Source organism: Schistocerca cancellata, chromosome 9 (assembly GCF_023864275.1).
Source record: "Schistocerca cancellata isolate TAMUIC-IGC-003103 chromosome 9, iqSchCanc2.1, whole genome shotgun sequence".
NCBI classification, from domain to species: domain Eukaryota; kingdom Metazoa; phylum Arthropoda; class Insecta; order Orthoptera; family Acrididae; genus Schistocerca; species Schistocerca cancellata.
In genome coordinates, this window is record NC_064634.1 from 456,781,655 (window position 1) to 456,799,958 (window position 18,304).

General features: G+C 54.9%; 1 protein-coding gene across 1 annotated transcript in view; it reads left to right on the forward strand.

The window, feature by feature from the left end:
* The first annotated feature begins 3,024 nt into the window (after positions 1-3,024).
* The window catches only part of LOC126101494 (proteoglycan 4-like), a 198,835-nt gene continuing 183,555 nt past the window's right edge, over positions 3,025-18,304 (forward strand). Inside the window, exon 1 of the mRNA XM_049912140.1 lies at positions 3,025-3,173. Within this exon, the coding sequence (XP_049768097.1) occupies positions 3,025-3,173 (149 nt within the window). The remainder of the gene's footprint in view (positions 3,174-18,304) is intronic.

Consider the following 18,304-nt stretch of genomic DNA (forward strand, 5'->3'; position numbering starts at 1 on the left):
AAGCATCAGCCAAGGCGTTGGCCTTAGCGTCTGGTTCGGACACAAAATCATTGCCAACCTGGAGTGGGGGGATCCGTTGCCCTCGTCTCAGAAGGCTTTTTGTGAGCCGCCAAGCAGACGGATCACTCAGGTCGATGGCAGAGATTTTGTTCTGCCATGCCTGATTGCGGTGGTCTTGCACCGCAGCCTTGATTTGGCGCTGTAGTCTATTGATGAGGCGCTTTGTTGCCGGGTTTCGAGTGAGCTGCCATTCTCGAATGATCCGGTTTTTCTCTGTGATGAGAGCAACGATGTGGGGGGGGAGTGGACGCAGATGGTCTGGGGGTCTGTGTGGGCGGCGAGGGGTCGCTGCTGTTGCTGCGTCTAGAGCAATGGTGGTAAGGTGTATGAGGGTGTTATCTGCGTCCGTTTGATCGGCAGCAGGGATTGTGGGTAGGGCTGCTTCGACCCGTCTCTGGTAGGACTGCCAGTCAATACCGCGGATGTTCAGGCCTTCGCTCAGCGCGGTCGGAGTTCCATCGAGGTCGATGGAACAGATGACCGGCCGGTGGTCAGAGGCTAGGGCAATGCGGGTGGCAGCAGTGATGAGGTGGGGTAGACCTTTCACCACTGCGATGTCCAAGACATCGGGGGGATGTCCTCCAGAGGGGTAAATGGTGGGTTCGTGCGGGCCGATGGTGCGGGCAAGGTGCCGCTCAGCGACCCGAAGGAGTCGACGACCGGATGTGTTCGTCAGTCTGCTGTTCCAGGCAGCGTGTTTAGCATTGAAGTCGCCACCAACGAAGACGTCGTTGCCGAGCGACAGCAATGCTTCATAGTCCGGTGCTTCAAGAAGGCCTCGTGGTGGTCTATATAGAGCCACGAACGTGATGGGACCCCTCACTGTGTGGACAACAACGCCAGTGGCTTCCACAGTGTTGAGTGGGGGAAGGGGTATGGGGTGGTGGCGGAGGGAATTACGTACGTACACCGCCGTGCCACCGTAGGCGGTGGGCCTGTCAGTTCTGTAGCAGGAGTAGTTTGCTACACGAACAAAAACACCGGGTTTGAGGTGCGTCTCAGCAACAAGGCAAATGTCAACCCCCTCATCTAGGAGGAATTGTTGGAACTCACCCTGTTGTTTGTGGAGGCCATTGGCGTTCCAGATCATGGCTGTCAAACCGTGATGTCTAACAGCCATGACTGTTTGGGATGGGGATGGTGATGTGGGACATGGATTGGGAGAGGGCGGTGGCAAGCTGTTGTGGGATGGTTTGGAGGAGGGAGGTAAATGTGGAAGAGATTGCAGTGGTCAGTGCATCGACGATATTAGTAATGATATCGCCTAGTTGGGTGGAATCAGTGGAAGGGGTGGGGAAGGGGCGTTGCTGCGACTGTACCGGTGTGGAGGAGGGGGAAGCAGTGCTTAACGCCTGCCGGTGGGGTGGGGAAGGAACAGCGGAGCGTGACACCCGCTGTGGGGAGGGGGAAGCAGTGCTTGACGCCTGCTGGGTGGGGAGGTGAGGGAAGGATGTTGTGGGGGGTTGGATGGGGATGGAGAGGAGGGGTGGTGGATAGGAGCCCAGAGGGGCGGGATGGGTGCGAGACGCAAAGAGGGGGGGGGGCCGTGGCGCCGGACCCACCAGGGCACCGGAGTAGCTGGTGCCCGGGCGGGCCGACGCCGATGTTCCTGCAAATCGCTTTTGGTTTGCTTTAAATGTCTTGATTTTTGGGCAGCCCATATAACTGCCCGTGTGACTTCCACCGCATCGGGCACAGGTGGGGGGGGCGTCCCGGGGTTTGGAGCACTCCGAGGAGGCGTGTCCACCGGCACACTTAACGCACCGCACCTCGCGGGTGCAATCACCCGCGAAGTGCGCCAGTCCCTGGCAGCGATAGCATACCAGGGTCATCCTCCTGGAGCGCGGCTTCTCTATCGTCACGCTAACGTGATCGATGAGCGAGAGGGAGAGGAGGTTGCGGTTCTCCGGCGTGTCAGGAGCGGAGACAAAGAAGAGTGGGGTGGGGCGTCGGGTTCTAGGGGAAATGATTCGGGAAATGACTGTAGTGGAGATGTTGAGTGATGAAAGTGCCTTCTTCAGGTCATCGCCAGAGTACACCATGGGGAGCCCTCTGACAACAACCCGTAGGCGACGGATCCTTTTAGGGGGAGTGGAGAAACCTATGTTAAGCTCGCTAAGGATGTGGAGTGTCTTAGTAAGATCTGTGGGGGACTGGAGATTCAGGCGGAAATTTTCGTCGCCTTGCCATTTTAAGCGGAAGGGGTGCTCGGTGTGGGTAGTTAGGATTTGTAGAAGCTCTTGGAAGGGTCCTTTGTGTTGTATGAAGATGGGTGGAGGGGCGGGAGGGGTGGCTGAGGGTGCGGGGGTTGGGGGAGTTGGCGGGGTGTCTGCGGCACCATCAATAGCCGCGTAGGTATTGCTGACAGGCACGTCTGACAGTGATGTGGTGAACTGGCGACGAGGTGCCGTTTTGCGCGGCACCTGGAAGCCCTCTGCGTCAACAATGGCCTTCTTTTTCTTTGTGAGTCCGCGTTCAGCGGGCTGAGTGGCCTCAGAGTCCGATGAGGAGGCCAACTGCCGCTTCCGACGTTCAGCGACCGGGCGCCGATGGTCGTCATCATATTCCATCGTGCTCCCGTCATCGCTGTCGTCGGGCGCGGCAGCCATGTTCGGGTAGAAGATGGCCTGGCGCTGCACTGGGTCGACCAGTTGGCCTACCTCTTCTGCAGCGTCTTGGAGAGCAATCAATTGCTCCTGTAGTCCCTCCTGGATGTCAGCGTCAGACATCAGAGACGGCGCAGTGCGCTCATCGTGTGCCGGTATCGGTTGGGGGGGGGTACATACGGCATCCCGTATGTCCGGCATATCGAGTGGTCGGCTAGTGGGGGGGGGGAGGGGGGAGCGGGATCTAGATCGCGGCGCACGCGGGCTTGTCCCACATGAAGGGGGCCCTGATGCGCAGATTTCCCTAACCCTAGGTGCCGTTTTATTGATGGCTGCATCAATAAAACTGCAACCGGGAATGGCAGGGGAGGGGCAGGTGACAGTGGATATGGTGGTTGTGGTGGTGGTGGTGGGGGTGCAGTTCATGGCGGTCAAATGCAGCGCAGTAATGTCGCCACCGGCAGCTGTCGTGGTCGTCTTCACTTGCCCAGTCGTCACCGTAGACGTGTGCGTGGTCGTTATATGTGGGGGGCCGGATGGGGCCGCCGTCGGAGCAAGCTCCGCCGGACGGCGATCCGCCACACCCGTCGCATCAGAACGTACGTCTGTCTCCCTCGGCATCCCAGCTCGGAATGGGCGCGCGCCAGCCACCGTGGTGCGCTTATATGCCCTCGGTTGCGCGTGGTGGGGGGAGGGCGGGCCAGAGTCTATATAGGGGGGCTGGCGCGTGCGCTGGGCGCAGACCGTAGCCGACTCGCTAGCGCCGGGTGAGGAGCCAGCCGCTGCAGCAGACGTTTTGCTTGCCTGAGCTTTTTTGAGGATTTAGAAGAGATGACTGGCCGCGGCAAGGGAGGAAAGGGGCTCGGCAAGGGTGGCGCCAAGCGGCACCGCAAGGTGTTGCGCGACAACATCCAGGGCATCACGAAGCCCGCGATCCGCCGCCTGGCTCGCAGGGGCGGCGTGAAGCGCATCTCTGGTCTGATCTACGAGGAGACCCGCGGAGTGCTGAAGGTGTTCCTGGAGAACGTGATCCGCGACGCGGTGACGTACACTGAGCACGCCAAGCGCAAGACTGTGACGGCCATGGACGTGGTGTACGCCCTGAAGAGGCAGGGGCGCACCCTGTACGGTTTCGGCGGTTAGGCGCGTCGCAGCCGGTGTGCTGTGCCGCGTTGGCCTTCCCGCGGCCGTGGGAGAGACGAAAACGGCCCTTTTCAGGGCCACCACACTGTTCGGAAATTGAAAAGTGCGAAAGAGTCTGTGTTGTTGCTGCGTGTGTTGCCTGCCTGCCTGCCTTCTTTCTTTCATTCTTCATTTCGTTTTCGTTTGACTGACGTGACGTGACTGGGAGAAAGGAAAGGAAGCGGGTCTTGCGGCTGTGTGTGCGAGAGAGGGCGTTTTGTGTTTGCTTTGTTTATCGATCGATGGAGATGCCGGGCTGTGTGTTGTTGTTGTTGTTGTTGTGCGAGAGGCGGTGAATATTTGCGCGGTTTGGCTGTGTGTGTTTGCGGCGGCGTTGGAGTTGCCGAGGCAAGGCGTGCCGATAGGCGGCCGGATCAGCTGTTTCGTTTGTTTGGGGCGCGCGGGAGTGGAGGGCGGTGTGTCGACACGCTCCTCTCGCAGTGGTCATTATTGCTGTCGTTGTCTTGTCGTTTGGAAGGCGACTGTGCGTGCGTGGAGGTGCTTGAGGCAAACGAAACAAAACAAGGTGTGTGTGTGTGTGTGTTGGGCCACACGGGCTGTGGACGACAAGATGGCGGCGGCTCTTCTTGTTCTTCTCTCTTTTAGTCCTCTTACCGTTAGAGGGGGAGTTGGTGGAGGTTATTGTCGCCTGTGGACATTTGCTCCTCTTTTCTGTGTGTTGTTCTTATCTTCGGTACTGTGCTTGTTTTCGGACGTTGCTGTTTGTTGAGAGTGATTATGTGTTCTGTCTGTGCTACTGCTGGAGCAGCGACTCTCGGGTCTTGCACATCTGTCCCTGTGGTGTTCATATCGCCCAAGGGTCAAGACGTAACAGTCATTTTCTGACTTCCGCGCGGTGGCGTAGAACGCTTGTGCCAGGGCGCGGAATCGTGTTGTGAGTGGTTCTATGCAGGTCTGCCGCGGGGACGTGTAAGGCCCGTCGTAGAGCGCTCTGCTTTGGACCCTTCTGTAGGCGATGCATCGTCGATCTGGCTGCACAGCCCCATACAGGGCGCGCATATTCCAGTATCGCTACGCCTGTTGCGGGGTCGAGGGAACAGGGTACAGGATGTGCATCCTGGCGTGAGCGTTTGTGCCAAGTTCCCCTATGTGACACTTGGATGTCAGGCGTGACACCGAGGTACCTCGCAGAATTTCTCCCCCCTGCAATCGTAGCAGTTGGTATGGTCTTGTTGCCGGCGGCGGCTGTGGAAGTGACGTTAAAGTAAAGTGCGGCGAGGACGACTGCAATTTTGCTTTGGACGTAGGTTTGTGTGGTGGCCCTGAAAAGGGCCGATTGTTGTGAGCCGGGCCGGCAAAGCGCGTTGCGTGCAGGGGAGCACGCAGCGCTGCTGGGCGGCGGGTCCGCGTGCCGATTGCCTGGCCTCTCTGTTTAGGCCTTCTTCTCGGTCTTCTTTGGCAGCAGGACGGCCTGGATGTTGGGCAGGACACCACCCTGTGCGATGGTGACGCCCGACAGGAGCTTGTTGAGCTCCTCGTCGTTGCGGATGGCAAGCTGCAGGTGGCGCGGGATGATGCGCGTCTTCTTGTTGTCGCGGGCCGCGTTTCCGGCCAGCTCGAGCACCTCAGCCGCGAGGTACTCCATGACGGCGGCGAGGTAGACGGGCGCCCCGGCGCCGACGCGCTCGGCGTAGTTTCCCTTGCGCAGGAGGCGGTGGATTCTGCCGACCGGGAACTGGAGCCCGGCCCTGCTGGAGCGGGACTTTGACTTGCCCTTGACTTTGCCTCCCTTTCCGCGTCCGGACATGGCGATGGGCTGTGGTGTGAAAACGAGACGAGACGAAGGACGGTGCGAGCCGCAGCGAGTCGAGCAGCGGAGTGGCGGCGCCGCCAGGGGTGGGGGTCCTTTATGCTCTCGGGTGCGGCGGCCGGTTGCGCTCGCGGCCCATTGGTCGGCGGCCGCAACGGGGCGAGCTGGTAAAGGTGCGGCGGCGGGGCGCGCTGGGTGCCGGCATTCCGAGCTCGCACTCCGCGCTGAACGGAGCTTCCTGCTGCCTGGCGCGCGTGTGCTTGCTGCCGCCTTTGTCCGCTCGCTGCCTTTGTCTGCGCTGCCGCGCTGACTGCTCGGGCCACGTGGGCGTGAGGAAGACGGCGCTTCGACGTGGCTTACAACTCGCATGCGAGTCTGTGAGCCAGCAAAATTGTCGTGTTCGGTTTTCGCCGATCTGTTCATGATGCTCGTCGGTATTCCAGGCTAGCTGGAATCTAGGCTTGTTAGTCAGGGACTGAGTGAACCAGGGCCCCCTTCACGTGGGACCAGCCCGCGTTCACAGAGGCAAAGGCAGGGTTTCAGAACGCATCATATCCGACTGTCAGAAATTTTAGAACCAGCATCCCACCCACTTCCGCCCGCCGCGGTTCCCCCTGGGGTTCCCGCGGCCATCCCACACCATTTAGCCCAAACAGAACACACACAACACTCTACAGACAACGCACTCACTCATGACACGATAATGGGGGACGATCGAAAGCACAAGCGGAAAAACGATTCGAACGAAGGAGAGAGTTCTTCCGAATCCAAGCGGAAACTCGATCACCGAAAAGACTCCGACATCGACTCAGACTCAGACCCAGAAAACTTAGTTATTGATGAAAATCGAGTGGAAGAAGAACCGATCGTAGAAGCGCAGGTACCAACCCAAAACAGATTCAGTGAACTACCAGACAATGACGCAGGGGACAAACCGGCCCCAGCAAAACCTTCTGAGAAACGGCCGCGAGTACCACCAATTGTCGTATATGACACAAAAAACTACCTCAATATTCTAAAGGCACTCAAACCAAAGCTCGAAGGTTCTTTGAACACACAATCTAGAGGGGGCAGAATCACCTTTCAGTTCTCGCTTCCCCAGGACTTCCAAAAACTTATCTCCATTCTCAGAAGCGAGAACATACAATATTACACACATGAGTTAACACCGACAAAACCTCTAAAGGTGGTAGTCAAGAAACTCCTGACCACTATGGATCCGAAACTCGTAGAACAGGCTCTTCTCGAGCAAGGATTCCCAGTATTGAAAGTAGCCCAAATGTCTACACTCGACGAGGGACAGACCGAGAAACGACTCCAGCCAAATTTTCAAGTCCACCTAGAAAACACCGACGAAGCTAAGTCGATTTACAAACTGAAGTCACTTCTCCATTTAAAAGTCTCTGTAGAATCCTACCGCACCCCAACTGGCCCCACGCAGTGCCATAACTGCCAAGGATTCCATCACGGTGCCAGACACTGTAACCTAAAACCGAAATGTGTAAAATGCGGCCAAAACCACCGCACGGCCGAATGTGGAAAACAATTCGTAACCGCACCAAAGTGCGCAAACTGCGAAGGTCCACATACTGCTAACTATTCTAAATGCCCTGCAAGACTAGCAATAGTGAAAGCCAGGCAGGAAAGGAAACAAACAAAGGCGGCGCAAAAAGTGCCGACCGCACCTCCAGCCCCAGCCAACGATGCCAAAAACTTTCCGAATATTCGCACCAGAAAATTCCAAAAAACCACTTCTGCTTGGAACACAGCCTCCACTTCTACCACACCGTCACCCAACCAACCGCAGAGTGACACTGCACCTTCCACGTCACCAGGAATAGGTGCTGATCTACAGGAAATTCTTGGCCTCCTTACTAAATTCAACATACCGAAAATAATCAGAACAGTCCAGGACACGGCGGCACAGCTACGGCAAGCGGCCGACCCAATCTCAAAATTTAGTATCATCTGTACTGCTGTGATGTCCATTCTCAGCCCTTAATAAGGAAGCCATAATTATGAACTGGAATGCCAACGGCATCCTACAACAAAAAATCGAATTGCAGGAATTCCTAGACGCACACAATGTCGACATTGCACTAATCACAGAGACCCACCTCAAGCCAGAGGAGACTCTAAAAATTAGAAACTACAACATAACCAGGTCTGACAGGCCAAACAGACCTGGAGGAGGCACCGCTATACTTGTTAAAAACAGACTAGCACACAGGAAAATCCAGCCACCCAGGTTAATCAGAGCGGAAGCTACCGCTATAGAAACAAAAATTGGAGGAAAATCGCTACAACTGGCAGCAGTATACAACCCACCTGGCGCCCCCAACCTACAGAGAGGAGACCTAGACGCCCTCTTTAACCTGGGTGACACAGTACTACTAGGCGGAGATTTCAACTCCAAGCATGCGGATTGGAATTGTAGGACTACTAATCCAAATGGCAGGATACTCCGACCATACCTCAACACCCGGAGAGACATAACAGTCATTGCGCCAGACCTTCCAACACACTATTCCCACTATGACAGGAATAGACCTGACATACTAGACATATTCCTAGCCAAAAACTTCACACTCCAGACGTCGGTTTCGGTCATAAACGACCTAAACTCAGACCATAACCCAGTGATTCTGGCAATAAACAGGGATGCAGTCAGACAACTGGACTCGAGATCCATCAAAACCAAGCACTTCAACTGGGAAAAGTTCACCGACATGTCACACCAGAAAACTCCTCCTGTAGCCCCACTGCGAACAAGAAGAGAAATCAATAGGGCTATAGAAGAAATAACCGAGATTATCCAGGACTGCGCAAAACAGTCGACAATAACAATAACCCATACAACATCTAGAACAGACCTCCCTGCCCATATCCAGGACCTCCTCGCTGAAAAGAAATACTACAGACGCAGATGGCAAGACTTTAGGGATCCTGCTGACAGGGCCAGGATGTACAGGCTAGCCAGAAGAGCCAGGAGAGAATTGCAAACCCACCGTAGCAACTGCTGGGAAACAGTCCTGTCGGACATGGAAACCTGCCCTGACAAATTCTGGCGGATGATTAAATCCAGGAAAAAGGAGAACACAGCCCTAACACCTTTACACGGACGTAACGGCATTGTCTATGACCCCCAAGAAAGAGCAGAGGCAATGGCCGACTCCCTGGAGTTACAATTCAGGACACCAAACACACAAGATCAGGAAAGCGATGACCACGAGGAGCTTGTGCTGCGCCAACTTAACAGAATCACCAGAACCCCATGCACCACGTCCTTCACCCACATAGATGAAGATGAAATCACCACCATCATCAGAAACACAGGAAGCAAGAAAGCATCAGGGCCAGACAACATTAATCCTCTCCACCTAAAGCACCTGGCGCCAAACGCAATACAATTTATCACATCCATAATTAATGCCTGCCTGGACCACCACTATTTTCCCCTGCCATGGAAAAACGCAAAAATTATAACCATACCCAAACCACACAAGGACCACCTCTTTCCGCAGAATCACAGGCCAATATCACTCCTGTGTTTCCTGGGGAAAATCCTGGAGAGAATTATACTAAAAGAGCTCCAGAGATTCCTGACAGACAACAATATCATCATCGAAGAGCAGTTTGGGTTCCGCAGTGAGCATAACACCATACACCAAGCCACGCGCCTGACGGAAACGATCTGCATGGCCAGAAACTTAAGGAACAGCACGGGAGCAGTCTTTCTTGACATCGAGAAAGCCTTCGACCGTGTCTGGCACCAGGGCTTAATATACAAACTCCACAATCAAGGGTGTCCAAGGCACATCACCAACATTATTGCTTCATTTCTGAGAAACCGCACATTCTTCGTCCATCTTTCTGGCGCAGACAGCTCCACAAAGGAAATAGAGGCTGGAGTCCCACAGGGCTCAGTTATGGGCCCAGTCCTCTACTCCATCTACACCAATGATATCCCGAAACAACCAGGCGGTCACCTCTCACTCTTCGCCGACGATACTGCAGTCTATAGGAGCAGCCCAAACCTCCTTTTCATCGCTAAAAAACTGGAACAACATCTCGCAGCCATACAGGAGTGGGCAAACCTTTGGAAAATTACAATAAACAGTACAAAGACCCAGGCTATAATGTTTACCCACCGCAGAATGAGCCCCAACGTTAGCATAACATTCAACAATGTAGTCCTACCCTGGAAAGACAACATTCAATATTTAGGAATAATCTTCGACAAAAGACTAACATTCAAGGACCATATCACACAGATATGCAACAAGGGCTCACAGTCCATTTACAAACTATACCCCCTGCTAAAAGGAAATGGCCTCACGGTCAAATCAAAACTTAAAATGTACAAGACAATAGTACTGCCAGCTATACTCTATGGGTCGGAACTCTGGTCGCTAGCCAGCGACACTAACATTAGAAGAGTGAAAGTACTCCATAACAAATTTCTGAGACTGGCGTCGAATGCGCCCCGTTATCTGTCAAACAGAAATTTATACACAAACACAAACTTCCCCCCAATCACAGACATCATCATTAAAAAATCAGAAACATTCTTCCACAACTCGCAAAACTCTCCCTACCCACTCATTAGAAACCTAGGCACCATTCCAGACCACCTCATAACCAAATTTCCGAAAATGACGACCGCTCGCCTCTTTAACATCTAGACGCAACCAAAATACACTATACAAGAACCCAACAAAAATCACACTTAATACATCGAAAATCCCATTAGCTTCGTTCCCAGTAAATAATTTCTGACAGAAGGCATGAGCTAAACTGAAGCTTGAACCTTCAACAACAAGGGGTCCCTGTACCCATTCGACATGTCGCTCGCTCGCTCGCGCTGGGTGCCACTGTGTGGGGAGACGCTGACTAGAGCGGAGCGCTTGCTACTGGTGTTGCTGCCGTACGTTCACGTTCTTGTTTGAGATGCCGCCCAAGACTAGCGGGAAGGCCGCCAAGAAGGCTGGCAAGGCTCAGAAGAACATTTCGAAGGGCGACAAGAAGAAGAAGCGCAAGAGGAAGGAGAGCTATGCCATCTACATCTACAAGGTGCTGAAGCAGGTGCACCCTGACACGGGCATCTCGTCGAAGGCGATGAGCATCATGAACAGCTTCGTGAACGACATTTTCGAGCGCATCGCGGCCGAGGCGTCCCGCCTGGCGCACTACAACAAGCGCTCGACCATCACGTCCCGCGAGATCCAGACCGCTGTGCGGCTGTTGCTGCCTGGCGAGCTGGCCAAGCACGCCGTGAGCGAGGGCACGAAGGCGGTGACCAAGTACACGAGCTCCAAGTAAGGAGGTGGCTCTGGAATGGAAGGAGAGAAGGCTCCTCCGTTGCGAGAGCGGCAAAAACGGCCCTTTTCAGGGCCACCAAATGGCCTTTGCGGGAAGGGCGGAATTGTTGTTGTTGTTGTTGTTGTTGTTTTGTGTGTGAGTGGGTGGACGGCGGCAATAGCTACCGCTTTGGTTGCGACGCGACGGGGTGGGGTGGCCGATGCGATGAATTTGATTGATGGGGGCGCGTCGCGTGTTGCGGGGTACGGCCACGGTGTGACGTGGAATGGAGGCACGTGCGCACAACTCGTTGGTGTTACCTGTCTGCGAGGTGGGGGAAGTGCGATCGGTGATGTGTCCTTTGGATGGAGGTGCCGGTTAGTTACGTGACGGATGGAAACGAAACGCGATTGTTGGGAATGTCAGTGTGTAACGACGGCCGTTTTTTCGGGTCGGTTTGCACGCCATACATGGCTAGGGTGAGATGTGTCTGTAAATGCTGCAGCGTGGAGGCGTGTGAGTGACGTTTAAATGAACGCGCATTGAGACACCAATGTGTATTGCATTGTACGGGCGACACGCACGATGATGTACCTTCCCTCCGACTCTGATTTCGATAGTCGTGTCTGACTGACTGTGTCTGCTTGTGCGTACGACGCACGCACACCGACGTCGTCATTGAAGATGCATGCACGCGTGTCCAGTCCAGTGCAGTACAGTACAGTACAGTAAGCGCGACGCTAGAAGACGACGGTCGCTTTGGCGAATGTGCGCACACGTGTTTGTGTGTGTCGGTGATGTGGTCCGATCCGTCGCCTCTGGGAAACTGTCGATCGGCGCGGTACACCGGCATCACGCAACGGTACGTCTTGAACACCCGTCATACCGTCGCGCTGAGAACGGTTACCGAAAGGTGAACCTCTGTGATCGGTCGAATGTCTGGGCAGAACGTGAGGAGAGAATGGTGGAGGAAAGGACAGAGGGGAAAAAAAAAAGTAGAGAGAGAGAGAAAAAAGAAAAAAAAACCAAACAAAACGGAGAAACGCGGTGTAGAGCAACGGAACGTTCCCGTGTCGGAGGTGTATTGTAGCCGCACTGAAATGCGTGTAACGGCGCGGCGGCAAGTGTCTGCCGTGGTGAACGTTACCTTTGACGGCTGAATTGTGTGCGTTGCGTTGCTTTGCTTTGCTTTCCCGGATGTGTATGTAACGTTCGTTGAGATGGTTCTGAGGAAGAATGTACGACAGTGCCCGTGCCGTCTATGTTCGTGTGCAAAGCCATTGTGTGTGTACGGAATGATGTCTGTAGGTGTTAGTGAACATGTTTTACCAGTGGGGGAAATGGATCGTCGATGGTTGCCGTCACGGTCGAGACAACGCACGCACGCACCCTCCCTCCCTCCCTCCCTCCCTACATGAAGGTGTCGAGAAAGTGTGTTAACTGGGGTTTGTTTGTCTTTCGTTAAAGGGAAGGGACGAGAGAGAGAGAGAGAGAGAGAGAGAGAGAGAGAGAGAGAGAGAGAGAGAGAGAAGCGAAGTGGGGATAGTGCGTTCATTTTGTGTGTGTGTTGTTTCGAGAATTGCGTCCGGGAATGGCGGTGGGCGTGCCCTGCATGTGGCCCGGAAGGCTGTTCGTTTCGCGGTAGTGTGTGGACAGGGGAGGGGCACGCGTAACGCTGCTGGCATGGCATGGCATGGCATTCGGGAGATGGGAGGGGGCAAACGAAGAAAACAAGAAGCGGGGGCTATAAAGACGGGGAGGGGCGCGGTGTGGGTGGCTTGCGCTGCGCTCGGCTGGCGCGTGCGGCGTTGTTTTTGTGCAAAAGAAGAGAAAACGAATGGGTTGCCGGGAGGGGGCCGTTGTTGTGTTGTGGTGTAGCCGCAGACGCGGCCGTCAGTGAACGTGGTGAGACCGACGGATGCGGGAGGGGCGGGGGCGGTGGTGAGAGCGGGGAAAACACTAGAAGAAGGAGAAAAACGCTGCAACCAACATAAAATGAGGCGTTTGTAACCTGCCAGCAACAAAACAACAACAAAAAAAAGGTCTATCAACATTGAATGTAAATGGAAATGGACCCAAGTGTAACCTCCCCGCACAAATAGTCGTAAGTAAGTGAGTGCGTGAATGATGATAAAAATGTGCCAGAATGTTGTTAACGTCCCTAGAAAATGAACGAACGAAGATTGATGGGAAACGCGCGATAATATGATGAATGGAAATAATGAACCATGAACATCTCAAGAGACATAATTGAAAACCCGATAAACGTTGTAAGGGCAGCGCTGGCTGACCTTCGGCCCTGTATTCTGAAACGTCCCCCTTTGAACAACAATGTATACAAAACTGCGCTTAAAGTGACGCACTATATTTTGAGCGCAACGCAATCTGACTATCAAAGATCCCTGCAAAAGAATGGCCCTGAGTAACATTAAAGTACACCTTTCGGAAATCACTTACCTCACAAAAATCGTCATTACTCGAAGTACGGCAATACAGCGAGCACCACTACTGCCAGCTAAATAAGAGATTCAAACTACGGAGGGCACTAACTACTGATAGGGATAGTTAGCAAAGTAAAGATTTTAATAGAGAACAACAAACAATGTATTTACCCTTAATATCATCACAAGTCATAATATATGTAATTTGAAAAGTCCGCCATATCTCTCCTCACATGCACCAGTGCTGGCGGCTCACCCCTAACTGCGCAACGGTACGCGCTGTTCACATCCAGCTATAGCAGGTTCATATGACAACAATGCAAACTGGCCACTGACTGCACACGGCACAGGCAGTGATTTTCACACAGAGCGCTACGTGGCATTACCAATAAAAAAAAATGTAAACAAACAGCCTACGTACAAATCAGAATAAAAAACAAAAAAAAAAAGAGCAAAAGATCGTTACGTCAATGAAAAAAAAAGGCAAAAGAGGAAACAAACTGCATCTATATGTGCTCTTAACTGTAGATACCTGTACACAGCTTCGTGCAATGAATGCCGGCTCACATTGAATTTTTTGATTGTTGGAGGAAATATTCTTTAAATGGAAATGAATGGTTTTACCTTTAAAAAAAAGTTACTTTGGAAACAAAGTATTATTGGGGCATTTTGTTGTGAAGAAAATAGTTACAATTGACATACATTATTAGATTTGCGCAATGCAGCTTCATTACCTTACCTTTTATAACAATATGCATCGTCCCGAACGGAGACCAGAGTCGCGAGAAGAGCACGCCGCCGCCCGCTCAGTACAATCGTCCACTCGCTAATACTGTCGTCGACTGACTACGACCTCTCCCGACCCGCCACATAGAGATGACAACTGTTCCTGCCGACCCGCTACGTGCCACTAGTGTCGTGTGGCGCAGACTAGCGACGATAAGAAACTCTCTGGTCAGAGATTGTGTGGTGCCTCGCCATCGCTGGTAATGAGTACATAGGTGTTTGAGCGCGCGTACCGGAACACGCAGTGCGGAGCCCAGAGACTGTGTTGTCGAGGCCGTCGACGCAGTGCATGTCGGTCGGTCGAGTGCGTGCGGGAGGGCAGAGAGGCAGCGTCGGCACGGAGATGCACGCACGGGGGCTGCGGCGTGGCGCGTTTGCGGTAGGCGCCTTTGGTGGCAACGGCCGGGACAAGCAGCGGTGTATGGTGTGGTGCGGGCCGGACAGGGGCGGCGGAGGAGGAGGAGGAGGCGGCGGCGCGACGATGGCATTGGGGCGGAAACGGGGACGGCGACGGCGGATGTTGAGAGGCGTCACGCGCGGACCGACACAGACGCACAGATAGATAGATAGGAAGAAGAAGGGGCGGCTGGTGAGTGCAATTTAGGCGGTAGACACAAGAGGTCGGCACGGCATTTGCGTGATGTGGCGTTGTGACGGGGTGTGCTCGCTTGCCTCGTTTTGTTGATGCGCGCAGGAAGATGTGCAGAGCAGCGGCGGGCGGCTCGGTTCGGTTTGGCCCGGCGGGCCGCGCTGTTGTCGCGGACGTGAGCGCCCCCTGGCGGGTGGCCGGAGGCGGCGCGGCGTGTTGGACGTGTGGCTGGCGGCAGTGCACAATTGCGAGTGGCTGGCGGTGTGGCGGTTGGCGCGTCGGGCGGCCGAGAGAGAGGAGAGGTATGTGTTTGCGGGCGCGTTTGCTGCGCGGCGTCGTGCAGGGAGGGCGGGCGCTTGTCGACTGTGTGGCGAATTGGCGGCGTTGTGCTCCGGCCGAAGGCGTCGGGGAAAGGAGAGTTGGTCGTGATGTCATGTCGCGCCGTGTCATGTCTGCGAAACGGCTGCCGAGAGGTGTGGTGGTAGCGAGCCGGTCGGTGTCAGTGCGATGGGAATGTGCGTTTGGCGGTTTCGGTGTGCTTTTTGCGGCGTGAGAGTGGGGCGGGCGGGCAGGCGTGCTGTTGTTGGTTCCTTGTGTCTTGTGTGTAGCTTGATGGCAACGTGGAAGGACGCCTGTTTCCAGCCGTGCGTGTGGTTGTCGACGTTGACTGGTTTGGGGCGTGCCGTTGCACGTGCGTGTTTGGGTCGTTGGTGTGCTTTTGGCTGGCTGGCTGGCTGGCTGGCTGGCTGGCTGGCTGGCTGGCTGGCTGGCTGTGTGTACGGTGGATAGTGCAGTAGTTGTGTCGTTGCCACGGGCGTCGGGTGCGGCTGCGCGTAGTGGCGGAAAGGTGTCGCGTGACTTTGTGAATGGAGTGGGGCGGGGAAAGGAGCAGCGTGCCGCTGCGTCGTGGCCGTTAGCCAGAGGCTGTGCTTTGATAGTTTTGTGGACGGTTCGTGCGAGGCGATTTGTTGCCTGCCCTATGTTTGTTTGTTGTTTTTGGAGACGACGACTGGTTGGTGGCGTGCGCGCGAGCGAAGTGGCGGTGTGCGTTTCCCGTGCCGACTGCCGACTGCCGACTGCCGACTGCCGACTGCCGGCTGGCGACAGGTGCGCCGTCGGTGGGGTGGGTGGCCGGCACAAGTAGAGGCGGCGGCGGCGGCGGCGGCGGCGTCGTTGCGGTGTGTTTGTGTTGTCGGCGACAGCTGTTTGTGCGGTGCGTGTGAATGGTGGTGCAAACGTGTGCTGGCGTTGAGGCTGCGACCGCGGCGTGTTGTTGGTTGATGTTGAACAGCGGCTGTGTGCGGTGGTGGTGTTGCCGCACGTGCATCCGGCCCGGCGCGGAAAGCGCAGTTGCGGCGGCCCTTCGGTGCCAGCCACGTCGCGTGAGCGGCGGGTTGCTCTGGTCGACACGTGGTGCTCTGGTTTGTTGTTTGGTGCCCTTTGGCCGGTGGGTGGTCCGTGTGTCTCGGTATCTGGTCGTGGTCGTGCTGCCCGTTTGTCGGCGTTGTCTGTGGCTTCGCTTTTGTTTTTGTTTTTGCGGCGTGCCGACGACCCGACGCGACCTTTACACCCAAAGTGTGGCGCCCGAAGGTGAACCAACGTAATCCGACCTCGGCGCTTAAGCTCTAAGCCTAAGCTGAGCGAACCGAACCTGTGTAGCGTTGCGTAGCGTGAGGTGAGGTGCGGTGAGGTCAGCCTCAGCGCCAAGTAAGCCAAGCTGTCCGGCCGTGAGGTGGGTGGGTGGGTGGGTGGGTAGGTAGGTGCGGCTGCTGCGGCCACCTGACGCCCGACGTGTGTTTGAATGCTTAACCTAAGTTTGAGGCTTAACCTAACCCAAGTGGCCTTAACCTAACCTAACCTAACCTAACCTAACCTCGGACGCCCGACGTGTGGTTTGAATGCTTAACCTAAGTTTGACGCTTAACCTAACACCGACCCTTAACCTAACCCAAGTGCCCCTAACCTAACCTAACCTAACCTAACCTTAATGTAACGTAACCTAACCTAACCTCTGACGCCTGACGTGTGTTTTGAATGCTTAACCTAACCCAAGTGCCCTTAACCCAACCCACGTCCACCGAACCTAACCGAGACGTGTGAACCTAATGTCTAACTCGTAACGCGTGATGTTGGCTGTCGTGTGTGCTGACGGCAGATTGGGTTGGTCTGTAGTTGCGGATTTCGGTTTGCCTCGGGCGAGGGGTTGGCTCGTAAGCGGCGAGGGGCGCTCCGGCGGAGCATGTTGCTTTGCAGGCGGCGCCCGTTTTTTGCGGCGGGCACAATTGAAATTGTTGGGAAACGAACGAAAGGGCTGTGAATGTTGGCGGGCGAGAGGAGGAGGACGTGGCCCGACGGCTGCGGGCCGATCGGGAAACGGTGGGAGGGCGATGGGGCGGCGGAGGTGCGTTTGCACGGCCGTCATCGCCGCACGCCTCCTCTTGTGTGGCTGTGGCGCCGGCCGCGCTGGCCGGGCTGCCGCGGCGACGGTGTGGGGCCTTTGCCGAAGGTTTGGCCATTGTGGCCGGTCGCCGGCTGGGGCTGTGGGGGCGGCATTTGGGCGTGGGCGGCGATTCTCGGCGGGCCGACCCAGGCTGTAGCGCGCGGTGGCTGCAGTTTGGCCGTGGTTTGCGGCGCTGCCGTGGCGACTGGTTGGCGACTGTGGTGTGGCTGTGTGTAGCCCCATCCTCGGTGGTTTGAAAGGCGCGGGTGGTTGTGGCGCAGGTGTGGGGCTGCTCCGCACAGGCTGTCGGACGTTGGGCGGTAGCAAGCGCTCCGTCCACCTTCTTATGGCTACTTATTAGCTATGTGGCGCAGGATTTACTTTTTAAGCATTGCCTGCTTCTTCTGGGGTTGGCGTGTGGGGTCTGTGCTTCTTTATTTTGTGTGTATCTTGTGTGTGTGTGGGACGGGGGTTGAACTTCTTTGCATTAAAGCGTTACGGAGTTTTCGTCAATGTTTCGTTTCTTCTGAGCATTTCACAGCTGTATTTGTTCGTCTTGTTGTTGCGTCGTTTTTATCGGTCCAGTAGTGCTATAGGTCTCTTGTATTTATCTCGCGGATTTTGCGGTGCGCCTAATGCTCTTATGAGTGGGTTGTCTGCTTCTTGTGTCTTGCTGTAAAATCTTCTTGCCAGGTCTTGGTGTCGTTGCATTACTTCAGGTTCTTCTGCAGCTTCTTGGAGATAGCGGTGCGGAAACTGTGAATGGACGTGAAAGATGCGTCGGAGAATTTTGTTTTGGAGAGACTGGAGTCGCTGGATATGCGTTTTTGCTGCACCTCCCCAAACTTCGGCGGCGTAATCCATGAGTGGCCTGATGTACATTCTGAAGATTAAAATTCCATTTTCTATTGAGAGGTCCGAGTCTTCGTTGATAAGGGGGTATAAAGCCCCTATTCTCTGGTTTACTTTCGCTCTTACGTCTTCTATGTGGAGTTTCCACGTCAGTCGTTTGTCTAAGATGACTCCCAGGTATTTGGCGGAGGTGTCCCACGGTAGTTCTACGTCGTAAAGTCTGAGATGGCGTGCAGGCATGGTCTTACGTCGCGTGAAAATGACGGCTTGGGTCTT